Below are 27944 nucleotides of genomic sequence, written 5' to 3' on the forward strand. Positions count from 1 at the left end.
CGCATTGCTGCTATTGCATAGTGGGCTGTATCCGTTTTATAGATTTTGATGTGTCTACTAAATAACACAAAGACAAGTTGTATATATAATGCATTCACCGCTACAGTGGTACATTAATATTGTACATGTTTTATATCCCAGCTCCTGAAATTCAGTTTATAAAATTTCTACAGACCCATATTGTTTCCTATGGAGCGTCTAGAACATTGCGCTGCGATTTCTACTTGCCTAACGAGGACTGAATTTCAAGCTCTACTAATATGGCCGCCTGCTGCGCATACAACTGAGCCAGACGTGGAAACGTTCTATATTTTCAACAATGAGGGGCTGTGCACTCCTGTCACATGACACGTGCTTTCTTCGCTTGCCCTTGCCGGCTTCGTACGTCATCAGCCCCCAGTGTTGTGTTTGTGTGGTTAAGATGGAGGAGTACGCTCGAGAGCCCTGGTAATGTACAGCCCAGTGGAGAGCTAGCTTTTAAAATGCTGCAGGAGATAATAAAAACGTTTTTAGCTTCGTGTTTTATGACCTTTTTAATACCGAGTCTATTTGGCTTTTAGCCACACGAAATGTTTGTTTTTACTCATGTCAAGTTGAGCTTGTTTAGTTATGTAACTGAACGATAGTCCTAATCTATATAATACCGATTTGGCTGCTTGGAAATATCAGGTCAAATCTCAAATAAACTTCAGTATTCTTCACGCAGGTTGTTTAAAAAATCGTTGACGTATTACGTGTTTCACGACCTTTTGTGAACAGTAATAGTTGCTGCGTTTCAAATGTTTTCCTTACAGTTTCTCTTCGACCTGTAGTATCAGGGTTTCGTCTGTGTTTTGAATACGCGGATAGGCTGTATACGTTATTGATCTTAATTTTATTAACAATTGTGCGGTGCGTACGTTTGCAAAACACAGTGCAGGATTGACAGTAGTGTATTTCAGTGTGATTTGCTTTTGGTTATTTTTAAACACTTCGCTGATGTGTTCTTACTGTAAAATATGTTGATTTTGTCGGTTGTGGTTTTCTGTGATTGACTAGTATTCCTTCCAGGATTTGTGTGTGTGTCCTGTGTTGGACTGGTGTCCTGTCCGGGGTGGGTGTGTCTCCTGTGAGGGACTGGTGTCCTGTCCGGGGTGTGTGTGTCTCCTGTGAGGGACTGGTGTCCTGTCCAGGGTGTAGTGTAGCCGAGCCCTATAGTTCTGGAATAGGCTCTGAGTTTCCATGGCCCCTACTAGGATTACGAGACTTTGGGATACTGGTTGGATGGGTTGTTAATAGCTCTTTTTTATTTCTCCCCATATTTCTCTCATCCTTTTCTTTCCTCCATCTCTTAATCTGTCCTTCGACTCTGCCCTTCTCCCTCTCCATCTCCCTCTCCCTGCCCTTCTCCCTCTCGTTCCCCTGCCCTCCCTCTCTTTCCGATCTCCCTTTTCCTTCCCAACGTTCCTCCTCTTCTCCCCTGGCCTTCCACTCCCTGTCCCTCTTCTTCCCTGTAACACTCCCTGATCCCCCCTCCGCCCCCTCTGTCTCCCTCTGCAGTCCGTGGAGGATAGTGGATGACTGTGGGGGGGCATTCACGATGGGGGCAATAGGAGGGGGCATCTTTCAGGCCGTCAAAGGCTTCCGCAACGCCCCTGTGGTGAGTAGAGGAAGACTCTCACCTGCTCTGCACGGTGGAGCTCATTTAACTGTTTAACAGCTGCTCCAGGAAAGAGCTTCAATTTAACTGTCTTCGGTTGTCAGGTAGGATTGCCGTTAACTCTCCAGGACCACAGCAGCCTGTTCTGGCTTTTCTCTGAGCGCTGCTGTTCATACTGCGTGCCAGTCCTTGTCCAGCACCTCAGCAGATAACCGCTGGGCGAGGAGAAAGTGCTGTACGAGCACTGCACTGCAGTCAGAGCTTCCACTGTTCTTGCGGTGCATATACACAGTGTTTCTGAGATCAAGGCCACGGGGGACTCCCAGTACGGTACCGTGTGGTCTTGTCTCTGAGGGGAAACCGCAGCTAACAGAGAGGCGTTTCTCTGTGCAGGGCATGCGACACAGGCTGAGGGGCAGCGCCAAAGCCGTCAGAATCCGGGCGCCCCAAATCGGAGGTGAGTGTCACCCCTCAGTCTGCTTTACGCAGCTGCGGTTAGGCTGTTTCTGGTTTCTGGTTTTTATAACACACTGTTATATGCAGAGATCTGGCACACTAAGAGCTGCAACACAGAGACACGATAAACACGCGCTGTCAACATTTGTGATGTATGCACCTTAAATTTCTAAATTCCTATTCATTAACTCAATATATTAATAAAAACCAAGCACGACAGTGCCCGTGTGTGTGTGACCATTGTGTATTGAGTAGCCTATCAAGATAGCTGGTGCTGTTTTGCAGACTTTAAAGACAGGACGTTTCTCACATCACTATGTCTCTACTATGGCCTGTAGTAACATAACTGTCCACAAGGGGTCCTCAGACCACAAGTTGTGAGCTGGTGCATTCAGGACTTTAGATCATGGGGTTTCAGGTCTGTATAGTACTGTATTTAATATTAATTGATTTGTAAATTACAAGGTGAGATGTTCACCTTCAGATACCAGAATATCCTGGTAAGATATTCAGTTTTTTTCTAGATTTTGTGCACAATTGTATAAAGTACGTACTTTTCAGGTCACGCACAGTGTAATACACAGTATTAAAGTTACGCTATGGTACAAAAAGTAGGCCATTCTCACACAAGTCTATAATACAACACAACGCAAAACATTATACAAAAAAGCGAAACAAATCACGATAAAGACAGTTCAAACAAATGAGATGCATTTTTGCAGTATAGCGAAGCAGGTTTATTGTGCTGTCTCTTTGCATGTGTGAAGCATGACAGAGCATATCAAACTCCAGTCTATCAGTGCACCTTTGCCCCCAGTTAAGGAAGACGTGCAGACTCCCCCGCCAGTGTCTGCTGTTGGCTTGCAATACGCTAGCCCCCTGTGAAACTTGAAGGTTTCCTGTGACCTGCTCAGTGAGCCGCTCCGGGGTGACGCCCTGCGGTGTGTGTGTGTGTGTGTGTGTCTTGCCAGGCAGCTTCGCGGTGTGGGGCGGGCTCTTCTCCACGATCGACTGCAGCCTGGTGAAGCTGCGGGGCAAGGAGGACCCCTGGAACTCCATCACCAGCGGCGCCATGACGGGGGCCGTGCTGGCCGCACGCAGTGAGTGACCGCGCCGCCGCGCCAGCAGCACGGGGACACCAGGCACCAGGCACCAGGCACCAGTCAGCCAGCTCGCCGGGAAAAGCAGTCGGCTAGCTCGCCGGGAAAAGCAGTCGGCTAGCTCGCCGGGAAAAGCAGTCGGCTAGCTCGCCGGGAAAAGCAGTCGGCTAGCTCGCCGGGAAAAGCAGTCGGCTAGCTCGCCGGGAAAGGCAGTCGGCTAGCTCGCCGGGAAAGGCAGTCGGCTAGCTCGCCGGGAAAGGCAGTCGGCTAGCTCGCCGGGAAAGGCAGTCGGCTAGCTCGCCGGGAAAGGCAGTCGGCTAGCTCGCCGGGAAAGGCAGTCGGCTAGCTCGCCGGGAAAGGCAGTCGGCTAGCTCGCCGGGAAAGGCAGTCGGCTAGCTCGCCGGGAAAGGCAGTCGGCTAGCTCGCCGGGAAAGGCAGTCGGCTAGCTCGCCGGGAAAGGCAGTCGGCTAGCTCGCCGGGAAAGGCAGTCGGCTAGCTCGCCGGGAAAGGCAGTCGGCTAGCTCGCCGGGAAAGGCAGTCGGCTAGCTCGCCGGGAAAAGCAGTCGGCTAGCTCGCCGGGAAAAGCAGTCGGCTAGCTCGCCGGGAAAAGCAGTCGGCTAGCTCGCCGGGAAAAGCAGTCGGCTAGCTCGCCGGGAAGACACTCCCCGGAACAACTAGTCAACTAGCTCACCATAAAATGCAAAAAAACAGTGCAGCTGGTAAACTAGGTCACCTTAAAACATTCACCAGGAAAATTAGTAAATTAGCTCGCCATAAAACACTCAGCAGGAAAAACAAGTTAACTAGGTTTGAGATCTTTTAAGTCCTTAGGTTCTTGAGCAGAATGTGCTCCAGAGGTCGAATCAGTGGCCAGTTAACCAGACACGTCTGTCTGTTTCATAAGGGGACGAGTTTCAGATCCACCCTGTCCCGCAGCCCGGTCACTATGCAGTGAGCCCCTGTGCCAGGCAGCAAGGCTGACATCTTTTTGTGTTTGTGTGTGTGTGTGTCCTCTCTCAGGCGGCCCGCTGGCCATGGTGGGCTCAGCCATGATGGGAGGGGTCCTTCTGGCTCTGATTGAGGGCTTCGGCATCCTGCTCACCAGATACACCGCCCAGCAGTTCCAGAACCGTGAGTACCCCCCCCCTGCCCAACTCCGCCTGCTCGCTCGCTCGCATCGAGAGTTTCCTGCTCGTCGTGGGAGAGCCGGTGCCATCTCACGCTCGGCGCTTGCCTGTGTGTCTCTCCTGCAGCGAGCCCGTTCGTCGAAGACCCAAGCCAGCTTCCCCCGAAGGACCCGAGCCAGCAGCAGGGGTACCGCGGGTTTGGACAGTACCAGTAGGGCCGAGAACCGGACCTTGGGCAGCAGGCACTCTCACTGTGACCCGGGTAGACAGACCAACAGGAGGAGAGAGGGAGAGACAGACGGCCAGGAAGCTGCTCTGGGACACTGGCAGGGCCTTCCCCCAGAGCACGCTGGGAGATTCCCTTTACAGGCCTGAAACAGTGTCGCACGCAGGGAGGGAATTTAGACTTGGAGCAGAACAAATCAGATTCGGATCGATCCCCGCTCTCTGAGAAACAAAAGACAAACTGTCAGGCTTCGCATCTCCATCGCTTAGATTCTGCGTTTCTATGCCTTTTGGATAAACTGCAAGTTGAAGAGGCCTGTCAGAGGGCCTGGAAAAGCTCGTTTTGGACTCTGGGAGTAAGAAAAATAACCGGAGCAGAACTCGATCCCGTTTGCACGCCCGGAGTTCGCTCTTCTGAGCGTGAACGCACCACTCGCGCGTAGCGAGAGTGCGCTGGCGTTTCGCCCGGCTGGCGCTGTTCCTACGCAGCGCTTGTGCCCCGCCGCAGCCCGCCGCAGCCCGTGAAGCGGTCCGGTCTGGTCCTGCACCGTGAGTCACGGGCCGTGAGGGGGCAGGACCAGCCGAACAAGCGGTCGGAGTGCGGTTGGTGCTGCAGGCCCGGGCCTGGAGGTTGAGCAGCCCTGCTTTTCAGCCTGCAGCCCACAGGTCCAGGTGCGTCGAACCCAGGACAGTCATTAATATCTACATATGTATGAAGAAGCACGTGTTAAATTGGTGCTACTGGGGGTTAATGAGAACCCCATACTGAAAGCGCAGTTCCTACTGTCAGTACTGCAACTCAGGGGTCATGTCAGATTTGGGACTGTTGATCCTGCTTTATTTTTCATACCTGCATGCACTTGTCCCAGCAGGCTGTACTGTCTCGCTCCTGATGGGCTGTTCTGAAAGTCTGTGCTCTCTCTCCTGATAGGTTTTCCCCACAGTCTGTGCTCTGTCTCCTGTCGATCTGTCCTGAGAGTCTCTGCTCTCTCTTTCTTCATGATCTGTCCCGACAGGCTCTGCTCTCTCTCTCTCTCTCTCGACAGGCTGTGCTCTCTCCCTCTCCCTCTCCCGATCCCGATCCCGACGGGCTGTCCCGACAGGCTCTGCTCTCTCTCTTTCTCTCTCTCTCTCCTGACGGGCTCTGCTCTCTCTCTCCCGACAGGCTGTGCTCTCTCTCTCCTGACGGGCTGTCCCAACAGGCTATGCTGTGTTCTCTCTCTGTCCTCCAGCTCTGCTGTTTACAGCCCACAGTGGACACAACACCAGTCACAAAGTGGCTGTGCCTCTGTGGCAGGAGGAGCAGTAGGGCTCTTTAACTGACAACCTTGAGACAGTAGCACTAACACATATGCAGCAGCAGAGGCTGTTTAAGCAGACAGTTTGGGAAACGGGATGAAAAATGGCATTTTTGCAGAATAAACAAAAATTGCAAATAGTTCACATGGGGTTTCAGGGGGATTTTTTTACCTTGTGGCGAAGTGATTCACAGCCCCATCTGCATCCTGGCACTGAGCTGCCTAGCAGGGAACTGATAAGGGTGGCGTTGACAGGCAGGCCCCTCGAGGCCCTGCGCTCCAGCTGAAACACTCGACACCCGCGTCATAGACAGGGACACGTCTGTCACTGCCTTCCCCACAGCTCCACAGAGAGGAGACGGTTTTTTATTTTTGCCTCTGCCGTGCAGCACCACGCGTACGAAGCTAGGCCGAGTGAGCCACCTCACGGTTGCAAGTGCTGGTCGGTGTTTTTTACAGGGATCAAAAGCCGTGTGTAAGCTAAGACCCGCCAGCAGGTGGAGCTGTAAGCCCCGATCTGCTTCCCTGGAGAGGACGGTGAGGATGGCGTTGCCCGGCCTGGTCCTCAGGAGCGCCTGGGTCTCTTCGTTTTCCGTTTTGAACCCAGCCCTTCAGCGGAGGGTCGAGACGGGAGACTGGAGGGGAAGTTCACATGGTGCATTTCTGAGGCACCACAGAGCTGGGGGTATCCTGGAGCACAGCTGGCCGTCTGGGACCTGCAGTTCACAGAGTCGGTGCTGTTTGTCCCCAATTTCCTGTCCCCTCCTTTATCCCCAAGGCTAGCGTGTAGCTCAGTTATAGGTGAGACAGGCGTGGAAAGGGAAACGGCGTTGATTTCACAGGACTGTGCTGCATTATGAAGCCTCCATTTTGAAAAGAATGTAATAGCTGCACTGAAAAGAGAGAGCATGACGTTTTGATTGATTAATCAATCAACTAAATACAGTTACAGCACTTGCAAGAAAGGACGTCCAGCATTGATGTTTTTTAAGCTCATTTCAATTAGCCGTTTATTGAAAATGCTGTTCTTAGACCATCATTTGTCACTATAGAGACTTGTAGTGCTTTTTAATTATACTGTTTAAGTGTTACTGCAAGGAGCCTCATTTTTATTTATAGTTGGCATTGAGCAGTGACAATTGATACTACAATGTGATGCTAATTTGTCGATGTAATGTCTTCGGCTTGTATCAAGACGGTGAGGGGGATCGTGGAATAAATATCACGTTATGATGTGGGATTGTGCATTCTTAAGCCAACCCAATATGTATTTTTTGTACTGCTCCCCAAAAATGGTATGAATCGTGCACCCTCAATTTAAATTCAGCACTGTTCTGTCGTACACCACCCCCCTCTCTCCCTCCTCATCTCCACCTTCTGTCTCTTGTAAAAAAGTGTTTGCATAAAAGGCGTTAGGGGGTTTGTAAACTTGTGTTTTTGTTTTTAGGGCTTAAAAATGGAAGCATAAAGACAATTCTTGTAGTTTTCTGAACAGATTTTATTTATAACGCTGAAAAAAGTTTTTAAATTTTTAAATAAAGTATTTTGTGGTTGAATCATACCGATGTTGCCTCACCGGTTGAAAAACATTTTGTTGGGGGGGACGTCTTTGTCAGCATCAGCAAACTGTTTCCACAGGGCTAATCTCAGGGTCTTGTACTACAAATGTCACCCCTGTTGTCCCATGAACAGCTGTAGAAGTAAAGCCTGGAGGCCTGTGCCCACTGTTGACAGCATTGTCATCGTCCGTCAGCAAAGCTGTGCTTTTCTGTTTCAGTGGGGGCCCGGCCCAGCCCAGTCCCGAGGCCCAGGATAAGTCTGATGTGTTAAGACCTCCTGTGTCACTTGACCTGCCTGATCTTTCATCATGCCAGTTCAGCAGGGAAGGAGTCTCTGGCGTGGAGTTCACCCTCTGACCCCCCGGCTGTCTTCCATAGTCCTCCCGAGAGCCCCGTCGCGTCTCCCAGATGATTTGTGCCAACATAACAGCCACCTTTGTTTCATATAGCGTCTTTCACGGCACTGTACAGGAAAACAACAGTGAGAGCTACACACGTCCAAGCACGTAAATTAAACAGAATGAAAAGCCGCGGTCTGTGAGTGATTTTGAGACGGGTTTTGAAAGTGCGGACTGACCGGGAGATCACTCCACAGTCCTGGAGCGACAGAACAGGAAGCCTGGTGTCGCAGGGTCTCCCAGGGTCCAGAGCCTCGTACTGGGAACTGAAAATGGAAAGCCTGTTGTCCCAGGGTCTCCACAGTCTCCCAGGGTCCGGAGCCTCATACTGGGAACTGAAAACGGGAAGCCTGGTGTCCCAGTTGCAGACGCCTTTGCTTTCTCTGTTCTTCGTGCTGCAGGAGCCTCGGGGACACCGAAGCGCTCAGTCGTTCGGATTGAGGGCTTGACTGTCAGAGACCAGGCCAGGGCCGGATCAGAACCAGCAGTCCAGCTGGCTCTCTCGCCGGAGGCTGGCACCTTGAGTGCTGCCTGGCTCCTCTCTGCCGGTGGTGTGGCTCACCCGCCTCCTGCTGCTCCCCTGCTGGCTGTATCGATCCGATAGTCCAGAGAGCAGCACAGGGCTCTGGATCCATATCCCACCCGAGACCTCTGCTGGTGTACTGCTGAGAGTGCCGTTTCCGACAAACTGGTCCAGTAACGTGGCCCAGAGTATAAATGGGTGGAAATGCGAGTTGTGTTGGACAGAACGTCTGCCCAGTGGGTCAGGAATGGCCAGCTGTGCGGTCAGGAGCACCTCCTGGGCCCGAAGGGCTATGTGTGTCCTGGTTTTCCACCAGGAAAGTTTCTAATCCTTCCAGATAATTGCTTTTAGAGAGATCGTTCAAACTGTCTTGGGCTGAATTGATTGGATCATCAGAAAGCCCTGTCTTGTCCAGGTCTCCAGGACCTCCTGCCTCCCACTTATTCTGGCTACAGGTTCTGGTTTTTTAGTCCCCTAAAATCTGTGGTGGCAGCAGATATGTCCTGGAGTCCTGGAGACTGGGGGCTCAGCGCCCCTGAAGCGCGACGATTATAACACTCCCCCAGGGCAATGCTGCCTCCACCTGCAGTTCCCCCTGCTCAGAGCACCCCACCCCCACCCCCCGTAGAGCCCCTCTCTGCCCTCTCGGTTCTGTCCACGCTCCGGGAATCCCAGGCAATCTCCAAGGGTCTCGACCCTCACTCCCCCCGCGGCGGGGAGCCCCAGGAACGCGGGAGAGAGCGGACCGGGACCTACCGGAACCTTTCAGAGCTGTGGGTGGATCTGTGCAAAACAGACAAACAGAGGAGCGTTACGAGCTGTCTAAAGCGATGAACCAGTGTGGGATCTAGGTGTGGAGACCTTACAGCCGTGGCTCCAGTTCCCTTTCACTGCTCCGGAGCTCATCGGTTCCTGAAGCACCTGAGCCAGGCAGCTGGGAAGGTTGTCCCGGACAGCTGCTCAGCAGTGGAATAAGGCGCCCCCTGTCTAAGCCCTCATTACGGCAGCATCCTCCTCTGCCTGCTGGGATCTGACACGAGGGCTTCCTCAGGCACCTGGAGCTTCCGAAATCAGTTTGCAGCCTCCGGATTCACCTGGTTCACCTCTCACGCCCCCTTTCCGGCTGGGAAAGCGGACGGCCAGCAGGAGCGTGCCGGATTGTCCCAGCGGGTGAGGGTGTGCCGGAGGGCTGTGAAGCCTGCCGGGCGAAAGTATCCAGGCTCCGGTAATAAGGGGGGGAGCTGGGATCGCTGGCGGCTCCCAGGCGCCAGGCTGGTCACTTGTGTGGTGTGTGTGTGTGTGTGTGTGTGTGTGTGTGTGGGTGGGGGGGCCAAACCCGGTAGCCCAGTAGGAGGCACTAGACCTCCTGTATCTGGATGGCGCTGCAGGGCCCAGTGGGCTGGAGGAGCCTGTCTGATCTTCCTCGTTCTCACTGCCACGAGCCGGGAGGTACAGACGCTCCTGGTGGATCCATCTGGAGCGGGAATGTGATCCCGGTTGGTTTTTCGGGAGGATCACATGCCCGGCCGAAAGGGCGGGGCGGGTCGGAGGAGCTCGGTCTGTCGTGAGACCGTCTGGGGCTGGGTGTGCGCTACAGGTAGACCCACCGCAGCAGGTGACGGCGGATGAGTCCGTGCACCGCGCTTGCAGGGAGAGGGAGGGCAGCTGTCACACGCGCAGGAGCGAAAGTGCCGTCTCCGACACCTCCGCAGCGGAAACGGGGAACGCGAACGAGCCCGAAGACAACGACACGTCCTTGCCCTCGAGACGCAGCCCGAGCTGCAGGCGTTGGGAACCGGTGGCGGCGAGGAGCCAGTCGGCACGCAAGGTGCTAACGAGATTGCCAATGCAGCGCTCAGAGAGGAAGGTGGCTGGAACTGGAACTGGGTCTCTCTCTTCTTTTGAAAGAGGAGCAATAATGCAACCCCACTTGCAGGCCTGTACTGCCCCCCGTTTCTGCTTAAAATGAGCACTGTGCACAGTCCATATGCGTCTGTGCTCTGCTTTCTGTGTTAAACCTCATGAACTAATGGGGGGTTCTGGGTAGGAGGATCTGAAACGCCTCTGCTGTCACTAGCGCTGTGTTTAAAAGGTCTTGGCTGCGTCACAGCTGTAAGGACTGCAGTGGGACTGCCGTATTGATGTGGCAAGTGCAATACATCCAATACATCTGTGGGCGTGCAATTAAATACATCTCTTCCCCCTGTGGCTCACCGGCTGGGCTCAGACAAAAAAACACATTGTGCATTTAAAAATCGATATGTCAAAATTCTGTGGGAGTCCCCAGCGCTCTTCCTGCGTCTCGGCACGCTCGTACGGCTCAGGAGAGATATGGGGGAGCCGCGCAGTGGGGTGCAGGGGACTGGCTGGGGGGGTAGGACACTGAGCGGTGGGGTGAGTGGGTTTGGGGTTTAAGGGAGTGCGTTACGAGATGAAGGGGAGCGGGGTAGGGGTGTAAGGGAGACGAATGGAGGGATTCAGCACTGGGGTGCAGGTTGGACAGAAATGGAATATGGGGTGCAGTTGAGTGGGAAGAGGGATAGGATAGTGGGGTGCTGTGTGTAAGACAGTGGGGTACAGGGTGTAGTTGAGAGCAGTGGCCAGCAGTGAGTAATGATGACAGTCAGACCTTGGTGGTTTTGATGCGATTGCCTGTGGAGCACATCCAGCCCGAATTATCAGGCAGGGTCTTGCACTCCTCGCCCTCCAGACACGGCTCCATCTCGCACCACCACTTCCCCGTCACGATGGAGGCTGGGGGAGAGAGAGAGGGGGGGTGAGGGGGTGAGGGGGTGAGGGGCTGGACTGGCCCGCCAGCTCCCACGTTCTCCTCCAGAACAGAGCGCATCCCAGCATGCCCACCCCTGCCAGGCCCAGGACCCCCTCCAGCCCCACGAGAACAGGGGCTCCGTACGCGATCCCCTGTCACAGCCTGAGGGGCTCTCCAATACCAACAGGGCTTTCTGCTGCAAGAGCCTCTGATTGCTTTGGCAACGCTGCCGCGGTCGGTCAGGGAGACAGCGTGTGTGAGAGTGTCTAATCAGATGTTTGTGTTGAGAACGTCTGTAAATGATTTTGCTCATTGTTATTACTTCGGGGACACTGTAATTCACTAATCACGGCAATAAAGCTCCTTGAATTTCAGTTTGGGAGAGAGTGAGGAATTTACAGGAAGGTGGGAGACTTCTCCCATAACATTTCCGTAGGCTGCTCCTTGTGCTAAAACGTGAGTATTATTTAGTATTTCTGTGCTCGCCAGCTCTGCCGGTTGCCGTGTTGTGTCTGTGTGTGTTGTCGCTGTGACAGCTGTTGCTCTCTGGAGTGGTGTGTGCCGGTTACCGTCGACGCAGGAGGGCCGGTTCCGTGTGGTGCCGGCCACTTTCCCCGGCAGACAGGAGCACTTGATGGTCTGGGAGCGCTCCTCGATCCGATTCCTGTTACAGCAGCGGTGAGCAGCGATGACCTCACACTTCCCCCCACCTGCAGACCGGAGAGAGGAGGAGGAGGAAGATTATATGGCACAGGGGTATAGTGAATGTAGCGCATGGAGTATAGTTAATACAGTGGAGAGAACACAGTTAATATAGCACAGAGAGAGTATTGACAATTCAGTACGGAGAGCACTGTTAATATAGCACAGAGAGTATAGTTAATACAGTGGAGAGAACACTGTTAATAAAGCACCGTGAGAGTATTGACAATTCAGTACGGAGAGCACTGTTAATATAGCACAGAGAGTATCTTAATACAGTGGAGAGAACAGTTAATATACCATAGAGAGTATCGTGATTACAGTGCAGAGAACACTGTTAATATAGCACAGGGGTTATAGTTAACATTATACAGAAATTATTGTTAATACGGTGGATAGAACACTGTTAATATAGCACATAGTGTACAGTTAATACAGTGGAGAGAGCAATATTGCACAGTTAATATTGCACAGAAGGTATAGTTAATATAGTAGAGAGAAGACTGTTAATATTACACAGAGAGAGCATCGACAATACAGTGTGGAGAGCAATGTCAGTGCAGCAAAGGGTACAGTTAATATGGTAGAGAGAGCAGTGTTTCTACAGCAAAAAGAGTATTGATAATACAACAAAGAGAACACTGTAATACAGCACAGATGTCATAGTTAATACAGTGGAGAGAACACAGTTAATATATTACAGAGGACATATTTAATACACAGTAGTGGAGAGAACACAGTTAATATAGCACAGATGGCATAGTTCATATAGTGGAGAGAGGACTATATTGCACAGAGACTATAGTTAATACAATGGAGAGAGAATTGTTAATATAGCTCTCTGTATGTTAAAATCTAAATGCACTTTATCCATTAGAGGCTCACAGGGGACCTGAGCCTATCCTGGCCAGCACTGGGCGTGAGTCCCCAGTCCACCGCAGGTCAGACACAGACTCAAACACACACGCCCTCACACCAGGGCCAATGAATCTACCAGCACAGGAGGAAACCCACACAAACCCCAGGCCTACAGACCCCCAGGGCCGGAGCCCAAGGCCCCAGTGCAGATTGTCTGGTTGAGGGTGTGCCGATAATGGCAGCGTGGGCAGAAAGGAGGGTGTCTTCTCAAGGCAGACTCCTGTGCTAGTGTGAAAGACCGTGCTCTGATCGGAGAGTGAGTCTGAAAGCTCAGGTATCCCCATGCTGAACGCCTATTCTCTCATTGGGGGGGTTGGAAAGCCAGATAATGGACTGCAGTCTCCAGGGAAATCCACCCAGACACGGGGAGAGAACAAAAGCACTTTAAAAGAAAAGAAAATGCAAAAAAAATGTTCAACTACTAAGCTACTGTCTGAAGAGCTTTTACACTCCCCCTTATTCCTCATCCCTTCACTGGCACGGCCGTTTGATAACTGTGTTGCCAAAGCAGTAAAATCCATAACCATTTCCAAACATTCAGGACAATGACATACTATTATTGTTGTTATTATTATTATTTTAGGGACTGTGCCTCAGGCTGTGACAGGAGATCACCGGGCTGCAGCTCTATTGAGTTTCCTCCCCCAGCAGGATCAGTAAGTGTTCTGATTCTGACGGGTGTGGAAATTCTAGGATTAGATTTGTTATTTTAGGGAAGCATGTTTTTCTAATCCCCCGAGTATTTCTCACCGTGCAGTAGGAAGTGCACCTCTGTCTTTGCTTCTCCCTGCTGGCAGTGGGAGCACAGACTGTCCTCTCTGGGCAGCCAGGTCTGCCTGTGTCCAGTTTCTATGTCCAGGCTGTGGTCACTGAGCCTGTCCTCTCTGGACAGCCAGGTCTGCCTGTGTCTCCTAGTTTCTTTCTCTGATCACTGAGCCTGTCCTCTCTGGACAGCCAGGTCTGCCTGTGTTGCCCAGTTTCTATGGCCAGGCTGTGATCACAGAGTGTCTCTCACCCTGGTCAGATACTTTGCTAGTGTGTATTGTCTGTTTACAGTCCTCTAGCTTTCCAGTTTGTGTTGTGTTTGTGTTCCAGTGGGTGAGGTAGTGTTGTTTGGGTTGTGTTTGTGTGTTTGTGTTCCAGTGGGTGAGGTAGTGTTGTTTGGGTTGTGCTGTGATTTGGTTGACTTTATTTCGTGTTGTTTCTGCTGTCCTGAGGCTGGTTGATGTTAGCTGGTCTCTCACCCTCCTCTCTCCTCCTTTCACCCTCTTCTCTCAGTCTCACTCTCACTCCCCTCTTCTGCCTCTCCTAATAATTCCTTACACTTCTATAGCGCTTTTCCTGACATCCCACTCAAAACGCTGTACAGGTCATGGGGATCCCCTCCACCCCCACCAGTGTGCAGCCCCACCTGGACGATGCACCAGTCCTCTCCCCACACTCCAGCTCTCAGTGGGGAGGAGTGCAGAGTGATGAGGCCAGTTCAGAGAGGGGGGTTATTAGGAGGCCAAGACTGGACTCTGGGGTAACACCCCTACACTTTTTGAGAAATGCCCTGGCATGTTTAATGACCACAGATTTTACATCTCATCCGAAGGATGGCGCCCTTTTACAGTACAATGTACTGGTCACAGTACTGGGGCATTAGAACCCCAGACTGTTGGGTGAGCGCCCCCTGCTGGTCACACTAACACCTCTTCCAGCAGCAGCCTTAGTTTTTCCCAGGAGGTCTCCCATCCAGGTACTGGCCAGGCTCCCACCTGCTGAGCTCCAGTGGGCTGCCTGCTGGGAGCTGCAGGGGGACACCGCTCGTCTGTCTCTCCTGCCTCCTGTCAGTGGGAGCCACACTGACAGCTGGAACAGCAGAGCACTCAGCTAGGCATTAAAAATCAATGAGCAGCACTGCGCTGTCATCCATTAGGGCTGCAGAGACAGGGGAGACAGAGAGATGGGGAGGGTATCCAGGGTAAGGAGACGAGCTGGGGAAGAGTGGGAGGGGGGCATCAGGGAGACAGAGGGGCCAGGAGAGAGGAAGAGATACAGAGAGAAGAGGGGTAACTCAGGCAGAGAGCCAAGACTCCTCCAAGGGATACAGTCAGTTTAGACACCTGCTGATTGCCTCCTGACTGGGTCTAACCACAGTGGTGGGAAACTTCTCGGCGCAAAGAGCCGTTGATTAATGAGCTCTTGGTGAATTTGTACATCTGTGCACGTGTTTTGTCAGGGGGGGTAAAAGTAAAGTTAAATCTGCCTCAAGTCAATTTAGTCACAGCTGAAGGGATGTGTCTCTTTAACTGTTGGAAAAACCGTAATTCATCTTCACTCATCCTTTAATTAATTCAGATCCATTCAGGAAGTGTGACGGCTGTGACCTGCAGTGCACAAATGCACACATACACAGTCAGATGCACAATTACACACACACTAATGTACACACATACAGAGCTGCGTGCACAAATGCACAAACTTGCACACGCACATTTCATCCATGCACACACACAGTGACATACAAATACACACAGGCACGTACACACACACGCACACACGAGCACCCACGCACACACTCCGGCTCTTATTTCTAGCTGAGTCCTTCCTCTCGAGCCGTTACTCTCGGCCTCTGTGTCTGGGCTGCGGTCTCAGGGCAGCCCCAGGGGTACCCCCAGCGCGGGCAGGCAGGTTGGCAATGCTGCCAGGATTTCAGGCAGCTCCCACTTGTCTCTGAGCTGAATAGACAGCCGGGAATATCTCTCTGTCCTCCAGAGTATGACATCATTTTCTATCAAGCTCTGAAAGACCTGTGCAACAGTAATAACAAACATCATTTTATTTCTGAAACAATCAAGAATACGGTGAATGTTGATGAGAGAAAACGGCTGATTGCTTTCTGGGTCTGGGTCTAAACCACAGTGGGGGCATGAGGGCCCTCAAGTTGTTGAGGGGTGACAGTCATCCACATGCTCACGGAGGAAGAAGTCAGCAACACGCCTCAGGATGAGGCAGACAGTTCATTATTAAGTAATAATAATAATAATAATAATAATAATAATAATAATAATAATAATAATAAGTAATAGGTTTATTCCCTGCTGAAAAGAGAAGAAAGAAAACAAAACGTTTCAGCCGTGGAGCGTTCTTCAGGTGTCAGGTCGAAACGTTGTGTTGTCTTTCTCCTCTTTTCAGCCTGGAATAAACCTTTACTTGTTCCTTTGCAGCCCACGCCTGCTGACGCAGCTCCCTACTTGAACTGCTATCATAATAATAGTACCAGCGTAGGAGAGGCAGCTGTGTTAGAGACACTGGAAACACTAGAAACAAATGCCCAGTGCCTGATGGAGCACGCGATGGCCCTTAAGAAAACACCTTATTCATGCACTGTGGACAAAACTCTTCCGAGACGGGAGGACTACCCACTGGGAGGCAGATTGCAAATGTTGCACCTATCCAGAAACAGGGTGACAAATCTGAGCCAAGCAGTTATAGAGCAGTAAGTCAGACTTCGATCTGTCTCATGGAAGGCTAATTGGAACAGGGGGATCATCTGTACAGCAGCAGAACTCTAGGAGGCGAGGGTTCAGAACAGGCAGATCTTGCTTGTTTCTCCTGTTGCAATTCTTTAAACAAGCAGCAGCTGTCATGGACAGGAACGGAGCCTATGACCAAGTATATTTATATTTAGGAAGATGTTTGATAAAGATAAAAGAACTTTATCAACAATATTTGAGAAAGTTTTATTCTTTAGGCAATTTGCATAATAGTTAATTACTTCTTTATAATCAACAATGAAAAGTACCAGAGGACAGGTGCTAAAACTATGGCAAAGTACAATTTAAACTGAAAACAGGAGGCACAGCTTTATACAAAGGGTGGTGGGAGTGGGGAACAAGCTGCCCAGCCTCATTGCTGAACCCGATACCCTATCTTCTTTCAAGAAACAGGTGGATGAGGTCGTCCTGTCGGGACAGGAGGCGCTTCTGTACACAAAGGGTGGTGGGGATGTGGAACAAGCTGTACAGATACGTTGTTGAAGCCGATACCCTGGCTTGTTTCAAGAAACAACGGGTTAAGATCCTGGGATCAACTACCTGCTGACGATCAAAGTCGCTAGACGGGCTGAGAGGCCTTGTCTCCTCTGGTGCTTCTGAGCCACTGGCCGGAGTGCTGTGTCTGTCGGGCCTGGCCATGCTCTGTAATTAAATTCTCACGGCCTCTGTGTTCAGCCTTCGCCTCCGACCCCCACAACAACGACATGCTCATCAGCTCACTCCGTTTTCCAGCTCCCTTTCCATGAAAACAAAGTGCTCTGGAATGACACATCCCTGGTGCTCCAGACAGGTCTGGGATCGTCGGCTCTCCATCGCCCCGCGGATTCCCTCCCTGCCAGCTGCCTCGGCTTCATGCCTCACACTGGAGGTATGGAGGAAACGTGGAGGCCGCCCTGCGGCCACCTCCGCGCCCTCGGCTCTCACAGCTGAGCCCAGGGCTCTGGTGCCCTCTGCCACAGGCTTGCAGGGACCTGGCTTCGCCATGGGGGGGCCCTGTTTGGCGGCTGTGCCAGGAAACCCTGGGCCAGCCACTCCAAGCAGACCCAAACCCAGCCTCGCTCGTCCCAGTAACCCGCTTAAAATTCACAGCGACCAGGCAAGAATCCGGCTCGGGACCATGGACAGCGGGAGAGGGAGGGGGGGAGGAGACAGCCTCTTGCCCTCTGACTCTGGGGCCTGGGGGAGGAAGGCGGGTCTCAGGTGCTTTATTCCAGTGGCGTCTGTCTGTTTCTTTCTTCGCTGAGCTCTTCTGCTTGCGGTCCTCTCCTGGCCTGGCCTCAGGGCCAGGCGGAGACTCTGCTGCCACGACAGTCTGTTTCACACCTCCGCCTGCTTCTTCTCTCCATCCCAGCCATCCAGAAAAGCGCTATATAAGTGTGAGGAATTATCCCTCCTTCCTTCTCTGTCTGCTCCACTGCCTGTCCTTCAGCCGGCTGTCTGCCAGCTCCCCTCTCTCCCACGGCCCTGCTCCAGCGAGCTCACTCCACAGGGTGTTATTGATGTGGGTACTTCTGCTCCTGTTAGTGCTGCTGCTGCTCTCTCGGGTCTGGGAGGGGTGCGATGTGAGACAGGGAGGCTGATGGGGGGGGGGGGTTGGGGATACAGAGAGAGGATTTGGGAATACAGGTAAGGGATTGGGGAGTACAGAGGGAGGGAGGGGTGAAAAACCATGTTCAAAGATTTTCCCTCGATGCTAATAGCATACCGCTCATACGCAGGTCCCATCGCTACCCAGTGCACTCAGCCGGCGTGTCTTGGGGTCATCAGCCTGACCCCCCAGTAACCTCAACACCTGCATGTAAGACAGGCCTGTTTAAAGGGGACCTGAAGTCCTGCTCTGCAGTTCCATAGGTCACTTCAAGTCCAATGAATACATCCAGGGCTGAGGCTGGCTGAAATCCAGTGAGCACTGTGACTTCACCACTGTGTGCCCATGACACGAGAATCAGACCCCTGGCAGCCTTACTGCCATGAGTTAATGCCCAAGGTGCGAACTGCTCCTTCGCTCGGTCGATACCGAGGCCTGAGCTCAAACCCCAGTTCTGGCCCAGACTGGGGCGACCCCACGCTCAGTGTCAGAGGATGTTTCTCTGATGTGTGTGCTGGGGGTGGGAGCCAGGTGGGTATTGTCGCCACGACTCCCTTCAGAAGAAGCCAGAGGACATGTTCGAGCTCTGCTCCATTTCTGCCCATTTCAAAGGCGGCAAGCCTGCAGGAAAAAGACTCTCGCTCTGCTCTACAGACGTGCCCGGGGATGAGGAACATGTTGAGTACTGCAGAAGTGCATGGCAGAGGAAGGATCTCCTGAAGCCCACCCTGGGGTTTCCTGGACGGAGAATTAGGAGCTCTCCTGTCCCGATCGCTGGAGCAAAGCAAGGCCAGACACAGCAGGCTCCAACAGCACAGGGGCAAAAGGAAGGTCGCAGGCGAGAGAGGGGGGGACTTGATTCGCTCCTGGCCCAGCATGCACCTCGGCGGAGCTATAGCTCCAGGTGGAGCTGGGCTAAAGGCTCAGGAGCGCCACCTGCAGGACACCGCCAGCTGCATCCTGTTACACACTGGAATAACTCTGGATTCAACAAGCTGACCTCCTGGGGGTGCTCTTCAGCAGCAAGAGAGAGCTGGGGGTCAGGGGCCTACAATAATACACCTCTCAGTGTACCCCTGGGGCTGGGGCAGCTCCTCCCCTTCTCAGTGTACCCCGGGGCATCTCCTCCCCCCTCTCAGTGTATCCCTGGGGCAGCTCCTCCCCTTCTCAGTGTACCCCTGGGGCATCTCCTCCCCCCTCTCAGTGTATCCCTGGGGCAGCTCCTCCCCCCTCTCAGAGTACCCCTGGGGTATCTGTGGTATTGCATGATCGCAGTTCAGAGAGGTGTCCTGACAGGTGACCTCCAGTCCAAGTCCCAGAGAGCCAAAACGCTTCAGACTTTATAGGACAAGCATCTTAATTAGCTGCTAAAGATAATCTTGCTAATCTTGTCCATGAGGCCAACAACTGATCCAGTTACACTTCTCGGATCTTGGCAGGAATGAAGGCCAGAGGAGCCCGTGTCCGTGCAGGAGCGAGGCAGGAGATCTCTGGTCTGGAACATCGCTCTCATCTTCGGGATTAATCTCCCTGACACTGAACTGTACCCCCTTTTCCACAGGCCCACTCATCTGTGACCCCGTCTCCCCTCTTCCTCTTTCTTGGTCCACCAGCCTCCTCTTCTTCAAGCTCCTCTCTTCATCGAACTGCTCTCTTCCTGTGACTCTCTCTCTCTCTCTCCGCTGGGCAGGTGGTCTCTCACGTCTCAGACCCCTTGCAGGTCAGTTAGAGAGGAGTAATACAGCCGCCCTCGTTCACTGCCTGCAATCCTGTGGCTGGGAGGGACGTCTCTTGGCTCTCAGAGAGGGGAAGCCCCACCTCTGAAAGTCTGGGCACTGATTCAGTCTTAAATAAGACTCCACTGGGATTGTCAAAAGTTGTCGTCTTGTTGTAGGCATCTGTTTGTGTGGGTTAACTACCTCTGTGAAGACTTTGTCTTTGAACGTAATAGAAATGCACACATCCTTACACACACGTACATTCACACAACAGATACACAAACATGCATAGCCATACTGACAGACACACACTCACAGACTAACACACACTCACAGACTAACACACACACACATGAAAGCCTCCGGGAGGTTTGCTCCCAGTCGGGGAGGAAGACGCCTGCAGCGTCTCAGCTGGGAGACAGGCCAGCTCTGCTGAAACAGAAGTACCTCCAGCGTGACCGGCTCGGGACGGGGGAGGGGGGGCGAGGGAGACGGAGATCTGGGCCGAGGAGGCAGAGAGCGGTCTGGAACGCGCCGCGGGAGAAAGGTGCCCAAGGGCGCGGCCAGCGGGTCAGCGGCGGACTGGTGCCATGGGGGCCGAGGTCCTAGCCCGGCCGATCGGGCTCAGGCAGGGAGAGACGCCGCAGTGCCGCAGGGCAGTTACGGCACAGGGAAGCACAGATCACGAGCTTCTGCAGGGCAGGAGACGCAGCGCGGTTTCGCCTGTTTCTGCTACAGCATAACGCCAAACCCCTTCGCTCCACAGGACAGAGCCCAGCTCTCTTTCTCTCGCCAGAGTTCAGAACATAAGAAAGCTGAGAGGTGAGAGGAGCCGTTCAGCCAGATTAAGCTCTTCGGCTGCTACAAGCCAATCGGTCCAAGGATCTCATCCAGCTGGTTCATGAAGGAAGTCAGGCTTCCCAGCTGGGCTTCTCGTTCCACACTCCCACCACCCTGTGCGTAAATGCATGGCCCTTTAGTTTAACAGTGCAGTCTGGCTAGAAACAGAGAGCAAGAGAAATGATGGGAGTTTGTCTCACTTCTGAAATCTAAGTTTAAAGTAAAAAGGATATATAGCAGGTGCCACAGCGCCAACAGCCAAGCTCAGGCTTCCAACAGAAGGCCTGACGCAGCTCTCTCTGACTGTAACACTGCTCTCAGTCAGCCACTGGGGGGCGCTGTTTGTTTGCCTAGTCTGCTTTTAAAATAACAAAAAGACGCTTTGAAAGACGGTTTGAAAAGACAGGTGTGGACACGGAACAAAATCAACCAGTTCTCAAACAGAACACGTCCCTTTCGAAGAAGAGGAGGGAGTTGTTTTTTTTTGCTGAAGACCGTAAAAGGAAAGAAACCCCACCTGTTCTGTGAGGTGTGATGTTTGTAGCTCACGGTGCGAACGTGCCCGGGTGTCTGTTCTCAGCTGCGTCATGCTTCAGGGGGGCTGTGTGTGTGTGTGAGAGAGTGTGTGTTCTGTCGGTGTAGCTCTCCTGTGCCAGGAGACAGAGTGCGAATCTCACTGCCTCGGGGTGACAGGTGATGCTGTGGTGTTAACGAGCCACCTTCCCCATCACACTGCCAAACAACAACTTCAGCTGCGAGCCACTTATCCCATGAGCCCTCTGTACCCCCATTTTATTCCCTCTCGCCCCTGTTTCTGTATCTTTCTACCTCCAGTATTGCTGCTCACCCTGCCTCTCTCTGTGTGTCTGTCCCTGCCTGAAGAGCTTCAGAAAGGACAGGAATGACAGAAGGCCACTCGGCCCCGAGCTCGCTGACCTCAGGGTCTCTTCCAGCCATTTCCCGAAAGACGCTGGCTGGGCAGCTCGTTCCAGACTCCCCCTCTGCCCAGAGAAAGGGCACCCAGACACATCCTGGGGCTGCGGCTTCTGTCCTACAGTGACAGGCTGGAGGAGCCAAACCTCCGCGGTCAGGAGGGGAAAAGACTACGAGGAGACCTGATTCAAGGACAAACTGCTCAGAGGCATCAACAGACGAGCGTCTTCGGAGACACATACCAACGGACACAAGAGGAACCCACGCAGGAGTCCCCTTAAAACGGAGAACAGAAGGCAGTTCTTTGCACAAAGAGCTGTGGGGGGCTGGAACAAGCTGCCCTGCCATGTTGTTTACACCCTGGCATCCTTCGAGGAATGCTGGGAGAGCCCAGTCCCAGCCCCCTCATGGGTGCCGTCCTGTTGACCGTCCTCTAGCTCCTGACCTGACGGCGCAGGCTCATCCCAGCAGCACCAGCGCTCACACTGAGGCGGCTGCCTTCTCCCCCTTGGCCCTCCTTGCCAGGAGGTCTCGCCAGGGCTGCACCGGGCCCACTGGTGTCCGGTCTGCAAGCCCCCGCCCGAGGCCCACAGTGGGGCCCCACAGCTGGCAGACGGCGTGGGCCAGGCTTGAGCCGGCAGCGCCAGGGCCACAGAAACCAGCTGGCGCTCCTGGTCTGCGTGCCAGCTCCCGGGCTGCAGGTAAGCCGAGTCGCGGCGCAATCAGGAGGAAGAGGAAGAGGAAGAAGAGGGCAGACTCACTGATGACGGGCACCACCCTCTCCGGGTGCTGGTAGTGGTGCTGGTGGTGGTGCCAGTGGGGGTGCAGGTACAGCTGGCTGGTGCAGGACTGCTGGCACAGCAGGGAGACACACAGCGTCAGGTACAGAGGGCGCAGGCCGGGCATGGCGACAGCACTGCACAGAGACAGGCAGCATGAGAGGGGGGGCACAGGGGTGACTGAGACTTCAACCCTCCCCTCGCCCCGACACGCGCACACAGATCCCGAAACATCTGAAGGTGTAGTCCGACCCCTGGAAGTGTGGGGTTCACTCACGCTCAGATCAGGGTGAAGCTCAACTGTGACAGACACCCCACAGGAGCCCTGCACAGGGAGTTCTGTACAATATTGGCTACACAGAGACCAGAGCTCCAACTACCACAAGGCCCTGCTGAGTAAAGCACAGCTACAACACACGAATCATAGTCAAACAAATCACAGCACAGACCAAGCAACTCTACCTCACCCACTGGAACACAAACACACAAACACAACACAAACTGGAATGCTAGAGGTCTCTAAACTGACAATGCACTCTAGCTGAATATCTGACCTGGGTGAGAGGCAGCAAAGAGGAGCAGACCCTGATGAAGGACAGGCTCAGTGACCACAGCCTGGCCATAGAGACTGGACACAGGCAGACCTGGCTGCCCAGAGAGGACAGGCTCAGTGACCACAGCCTGGCCATAGAGACTGGACACAGGCAGACCTGGCTGCCCAGAGAGGACAGGCTCAGTGACCACAGCCTGGCCATAGAGACTGGACACAGGCAGACCTGGCTGCCCAGAGACGACAGGCTCAGTGCCCACAGCCTGGCCATAGAGACTGGACACAGGCAGACCTGGCTGCCCAGAGAGGACAAGCTCAGTGACCACAGCCTGGCCATAGAGACTGGACACAGGCAGACCTGGCTGTCCAGAGAGGACAGGCTCAGTGACCACAGCCTGGCCATAGAGACTGGACACAGGCAGACCTGGCTGTCCAGAGAGGACAGGCTCAGTGTTAGGGTACCGATATGATGGGACAGGGAGGAAAATGGGTTTCCCAAGGACACACCTGAGAGAGAGTGCTCTTCTCTGACCGCGCTGCTGTCTCCTCCCAGGACAGGGCACTAGTGCTGTCCCCAAGGACACACCTGAGAGAGAGTGCTCTTCTCTGCCAGTGCTGCTGTCTCCTCCCAGGACAGAACACTAGTGCTGTCCCCAAGGACACACCCCACTCCCACTGGGGCAGGTGGACACCCAGGGGGTGTGTCACCTCTATGAGCAAGAAATGGCGCAACACTTCCCCAAGGTGCAGACCTATACACCGGCCACAGCCCTGCCACACAGAGAGACACATGCGTGCCTGGTGAGCCCCTCTGGGTGAAGTCACTCTGAACTAATAATCGGACCACAATCCTCTGGATGTGCCGTGGCAGGACGAGAACAAGAAAACACGCACCCTTTCATATCGCCCCCGCGGGGAAATCAAATCAGAAAAACAGTTCTTTTTGGAAAACGTGCGACTGCACTTCCCTATGTCAATCATTGCGGGCCGGTGCCAGGAACTGACAGAAATAAAGTCTGAAAAAATAACAATATCAAATTCTACCCACTTAGCGTAACAGAAGGGGAACGGGATGAATTACATCTCTGGGCTTAGTAATGAGACAGCATTATTCACTCACACACGAGCACACATACTGTACACACACTCCTCACGCACACAAGCCTACTCGTGCACACACACATTCACAGCGCACACTCGCACATACGTGCAGGCGTGCACACACACGTACACACACATTCACAGCACACACACGCACATACGTGAAAGGCATGCACACACACGTACACAAGCAGAAGTGCACAATCCCACACACGGGTATGCCTGCATCCATGCAGATATGCACACACTCATACTCGCACACTAACACACGTGTGCACAAGCGCACACTCACTCCCACACACACACACAGGCTCACACACACTCACACAGCTGCACCAGCGCTGGGCGGGCCGAGGTGTAAATCACAGGTCCAGTTGAATCTCGGAGGCTGGGACAGTGCCTCTATCTCAGAGGCTGGGACAGTGACTCTATCTCAGTTGAGGGACAGTGCCTCTAGCTCGGAGGCAGGGACAGTGACTCTATCTCAGTTGAGGGACAGTGTCTCTATCTCGGAGGCTGGGACAGTGACTCTATCTCAGTTGAGGGACAGTGCCTCTAGCTCAGAGGCAGGGACAGTGCCTCTATCTCGGAGGCTGGGACAGTGACTCTATCTCAGTTGAGGGACAGTGCCTCTAGCTCGGAGGCTGGGACAGTGACTCTATCTCAGTTGAGGGACAGTGCCTCTATCTCGGAGGCTGGGACAGTGACTCTATCTCAGTTGAGGGACAGTGCCTCTATCTCGGAGGCTGGGACAGTGACTCTATCTCAGTTGAGGGACAGTGCCTCTATCTCGGAGGCTGGGACAGTGACTCTATCTCAGTTGAGGGACAGTGCCTCTATCTCGGAGGCTGGGACAGTGACTCTATCTCAGTTGAGGGACAGTGCCTCTATCTCGGAGGCTGGGACAGTGCCTCTATCTCAGTTGAGGGACAGTGTCTCTAGCTCCGAGGCTGGGACAGTGTTCCTGGAAGACAGCCATTGGACGGAGCCACCATATCCCATTGCCTGTCCCTGTGGATCCCAGAGACTGAGGGCAATAACTTCCTTTGAGTGCCTGTGACCAGGGATAGATATCTGTGGGCAACATAGTAAAAACTCCTCTCAGGGGATCCAGAATAGTCTACTCTCCTTAAGTTCTCCCTAATGGTCAGATCTGCAGAGGGAACCCTTACTGCACACGGACAGACTGAATTACGAGAGCAGAGGAGCTGAACATGTGCGTGTGCGCTGGACTTCCCGTCCGCGACCGTCCCTCAGGACAGCAGAGGACAGCAGAGGACAGCACACGGAGTGGACAGTCCGTTACAGCAGGGGGCTCCAGTCAGCGCCCAACCAGAGCGAGAAACAGGTGGTAGCTGGTGTCAGGAGCGCAGGGGGCCGCACCCTGAGCTGTTATTAAGCCAAGTGGTCTGTGCTGTCATAGTAATTCATTTAAGATAAGATCACTTTCTTGGCCATATACTGTACAATTGTATCAGGAATCTGTCTTTTCACAGACCCCAGCTTGCTCTCCAGGAGACACACAGACAAGGAGAGAAGCTGGGGGTCAGAGCGCAGGGTCAGCCATTTATACGGCACCCCTGGAGCAGTTGGGGTGAAGGGCCTTGCTCAGTTTATCAATTTAGCAGTCGGGTTTAAAAAATACATTGAATACTTGTATACCTCTGGAGCAAAACCTTCGCTCGAGCTACAGCCCTGTCCTCACCGGGATGTGAGCCCCACAATCTTCCAGGCCTGGTGACCCCAGCTGTCACTCATCCACACCCACGTCCCCGAGCGAGCGAGCGAGCGCGCACTCCAGGACGGCGGCGCGCTGTGAGCGCGAGATGGGCGTGGCGGAGGGGGGGGGGATCGGTCGCTGAGATCGCTGCCGTGCTGAACACCTCCCTCCCCGATCCCTCGCGCAGCACCCAGCGCCTCGAGGACAGGTAACCGCGACGGGCACGAGCCGCGCGCGGTTATCCTCTGCGTCCACATGGCCGCGCGGTAACAATATCAGGACGCAGACAGAGCTCGGCCCGTCTTTGTGAAACAGCAGCCCACACTAGGTGCTGAACCCTGAACGTTGCCGAGACCAGTAAGAAACGTTTCTTTTCTCCCCTGGTAGGTTGGCTCTAAAGTGATAACTGAGTCACATGTTTCTGCTCGCCGGATCTCCGAGACCCGGGCTGATCTTGGAGATCCAGTCCCAGAACCGACCCACTTATCATTTAACGTCTCGGGGAGATCGCAACTACGGGCACGGAAAAATTGGAAAGATTTGGAAGATCCTTCTAAACAGAAAAGTTCAGCTGGGCCATTTGAACACGTCTTTCATTTATCAGTCCCGTTGCGACGTGCGGTTTGTATATGCGAGCGTCCCCGCCCCCCACCGCCCTCAGCGCTCCGAGCGGCGGGGAGAGTCGCCACTTACCTCCGGGGTAGGAACCGCCGACAGGGGGCTCCACTGTGTCGAAGCGTCGGAGTCCTGCTGTCCCGGGACGAGCGCGAGCTGGCCTTCTGCGTGCGGAGCGGAACGGTCCGGCCGGCTCGAGGACCGGAGCGAGAGAGCCCCCGTGCGCTCGGTCTGAAGCGGTCCAGCCGGCTCGAGGACCGGAGCGAGAGAGCCCCCGTGCGCTTCGGTGTGGAAGAGCCCAGCTGTCCCGAGCACAGGCACGAGCTAGCCTGCCCGTCCCCGCGCGCTGGAGAGCAGACCTGCCGCGCCTGTCACTTCACAGCCTTCACAATCAGTGGGCTTGCGGGTTTTTTCGAGCGTTTGTCGTTGTCAGGGCAAGAGCAAAGCAAAGCGCGCTAAAGCACAATCCGTTTGCAGGAGGAACTGTGTTAACGTTTTATTTTTTGATGTCCAACACAAGAGAAATACAGCCCCTCAAGAAAGTATCCTGGTGCGGCGCATCGCTCATGAAATGTCTCTCTCTGGCGGGGGAACCGCGCGCAGTTGGTGAGAAAAAGTCCCGGAGTCCGGTCCCCCTGGCGCGGCCACAGTGCGCCGTACCGTCCGGAGAGACGCGTCCCCACGCCGGCCCCTCCGCAGCGGAGCCGCTCTCCCAGCTGAGCCGCAGCACCGGCCCGGCCGCCCCCGGCTCTGCGGGGAGGCGGGTCCGAGGGGCGGAGCCGAGAGGGATCTGGCGGCGCGGGTGCTGGGAGCGGTCCGTGCAGCCGCCCGCTCGTGCTCACGGCTGCCTCGCTGCCGCTCCAGGCGGCTCCCTCTCCGGCTGCCTCTCCCCCGTCATGTCGGAAACCCCTTCCAGCGCCTCCCGCCGGACTCCCTCTCCCTCCTCCCGCCGGCCCTTCTGCACCCTCGCCGTCAGGCTCTCGGCTCCAGGTGCGGTGCTGTTCTCCTGATGCAACGTGTTCAGGTGCGAATGACAGAACAAACAAGCGACGCGCGCTTCCCTGTCGGGGAGTTCACGAGCCCCCCCCCCTCACACAGCCCTACCTGTGCTCCTCTCCTCTTCCTCCTCTCTCTCTCCTACTCCTCTCCCTCTCCCTCTCCCTGCTCCTCCTCTCTGTCCCTGTCTTCTCCTCTCAGATCCACATTGAGAGAGATCTGTCGGCCTGATCCATGAATCACAGTGTTGCCAAAGCAGGTGTAATTGCTGAAACACGGTAACATAGATTTACAATAAAAACATTATTCTTCGACATTTAGACCAAAAATCTAAGTCATTATCTGAGAGTCTCTCACGCTGCACCTCGGGCTGCGACAGGAGATCACCCACTGGGCTGCAGCTCTGCTGTTTCCTCCCCCAGTAGGACTGGGGGCTGTTCCGGTTTCTGGGATGAGATTCCTTATTTTATTCCTTGTTCTGCGTGTCTCTCTCTCTCTCTCTCTCTCTCCCTCTGCTCGGATAGCTCTCGTCTGAGGCTGGCTGAACTTGTGACGTCTGCTGCATTTTGACACGACCAGCCCGGAGGAGCCCAGACCAGGCTGGATTCTCGAGACGGAGCGTGGGATCCTGTAGAAGTGGCTGTTGCTCCTATCCGTGTATCCACCAGAGCACAGCACCCCTGGCACGCTGGCCAGGACTCCCGGTCAGCTCCCTGCTGGGGCTTGCCTGTCCCGTCAGTGCAGGCCAGTGTCCAGTCCACTGCAGCCCGCTCCTTAAGTGCTCCGTTGACAATCGGCATGGGCAGGGAAGGACTGCCGGACCAGGCATGTCGAAGTACTGGAGCAG

The 27944-nt window shown here is 54.0% G+C and overlaps 2 protein-coding genes across 2 annotated transcripts; one reads left to right on the top strand and one right to left on the bottom strand.

Moving 5' to 3' along the window:
- Positions 1–364: 364 nt before the first annotated feature.
- timm17b (translocase of inner mitochondrial membrane 17 homolog B (yeast)) lies at positions 365–7406 on the top strand. Its single transcript, XM_006625294.3, has 6 exons — positions 365–447; positions 1540–1639; positions 2033–2096; positions 3067–3195; positions 4216–4326; positions 4449–7406. Exons 1-6 carry the CDS (start codon positions 422–424, stop codon positions 4535–4537), a joined length of 519 nt encoding a protein of 172 aa, XP_006625357.1. The 5' UTR covers positions 365–421; the 3' UTR covers positions 4538–7406.
- On the bottom strand, positions 7329–26999 carry LOC102683632 (uncharacterized). Its single transcript, XM_015353154.2, has 7 exons — positions 26944–26999; positions 26701–26851; positions 26180–26403; positions 22098–22252; positions 11665–11805; positions 10955–11079; positions 7329–9108 (listed from the first exon to the last, which is right to left on the bottom strand). The coding sequence occupies exons 1-7, from the start codon at positions 26997–26999 to the stop codon at positions 9091–9093; spliced, it is 870 nt and encodes a 289-aa protein (XP_015208640.2). The 3' UTR covers positions 7329–9090.
- Between the last annotated feature and the right edge of the window lie 945 nt (positions 27000–27944).

The sequence above is a fragment of the Lepisosteus oculatus genome, chromosome 2, assembly GCF_040954835.1.
Source record: "Lepisosteus oculatus isolate fLepOcu1 chromosome 2, fLepOcu1.hap2, whole genome shotgun sequence".
Taxonomy (NCBI): domain Eukaryota; kingdom Metazoa; phylum Chordata; class Actinopteri; order Semionotiformes; family Lepisosteidae; genus Lepisosteus; species Lepisosteus oculatus.

Excerpts from the sequence above, each read along its gene's own strand:
- timm17b (XM_006625294.3), top strand. The coding sequence starts at position 422 with ATGGAGGAGTACGCTCGAGAGCCCTG. Across the intron at positions 448-1,539 it reads GAGTACGCTCGAGAGCCCTG|TCCGTGGAGGATAGTGGATG; the intron begins GTAATGTACAGC and ends CTCCCTCTGCAG. Across the intron at positions 1,640-2,032 it reads GCTTCCGCAACGCCCCTGTG|GGCATGCGACACAGGCTGAG; the intron begins GTGAGTAGAGGA and ends TTCTCTGTGCAG.
- LOC102683632 (XM_015353154.2), bottom strand. The coding sequence starts at position 26,999 with ATGACGGGGGAGAGGCAGCCGGAGAGGGAGCCGCCTGGAGCGGCAGCG. Across the intron at positions 26,852-26,943 it reads GGAGCGGCAGCGAGGCAGCC|AGCCGGGGGCGGCCGGGCCG; the intron begins GTGAGCACGAGC and ends GCCTCCCCGCAG. Across the intron at positions 26,404-26,700 it reads GACTTTTTCTCACCAACTGC|CTGGGCTCTTCCACACCGAA; the intron begins GCGCGGTTCCCC and ends TGCTCGGGACAG.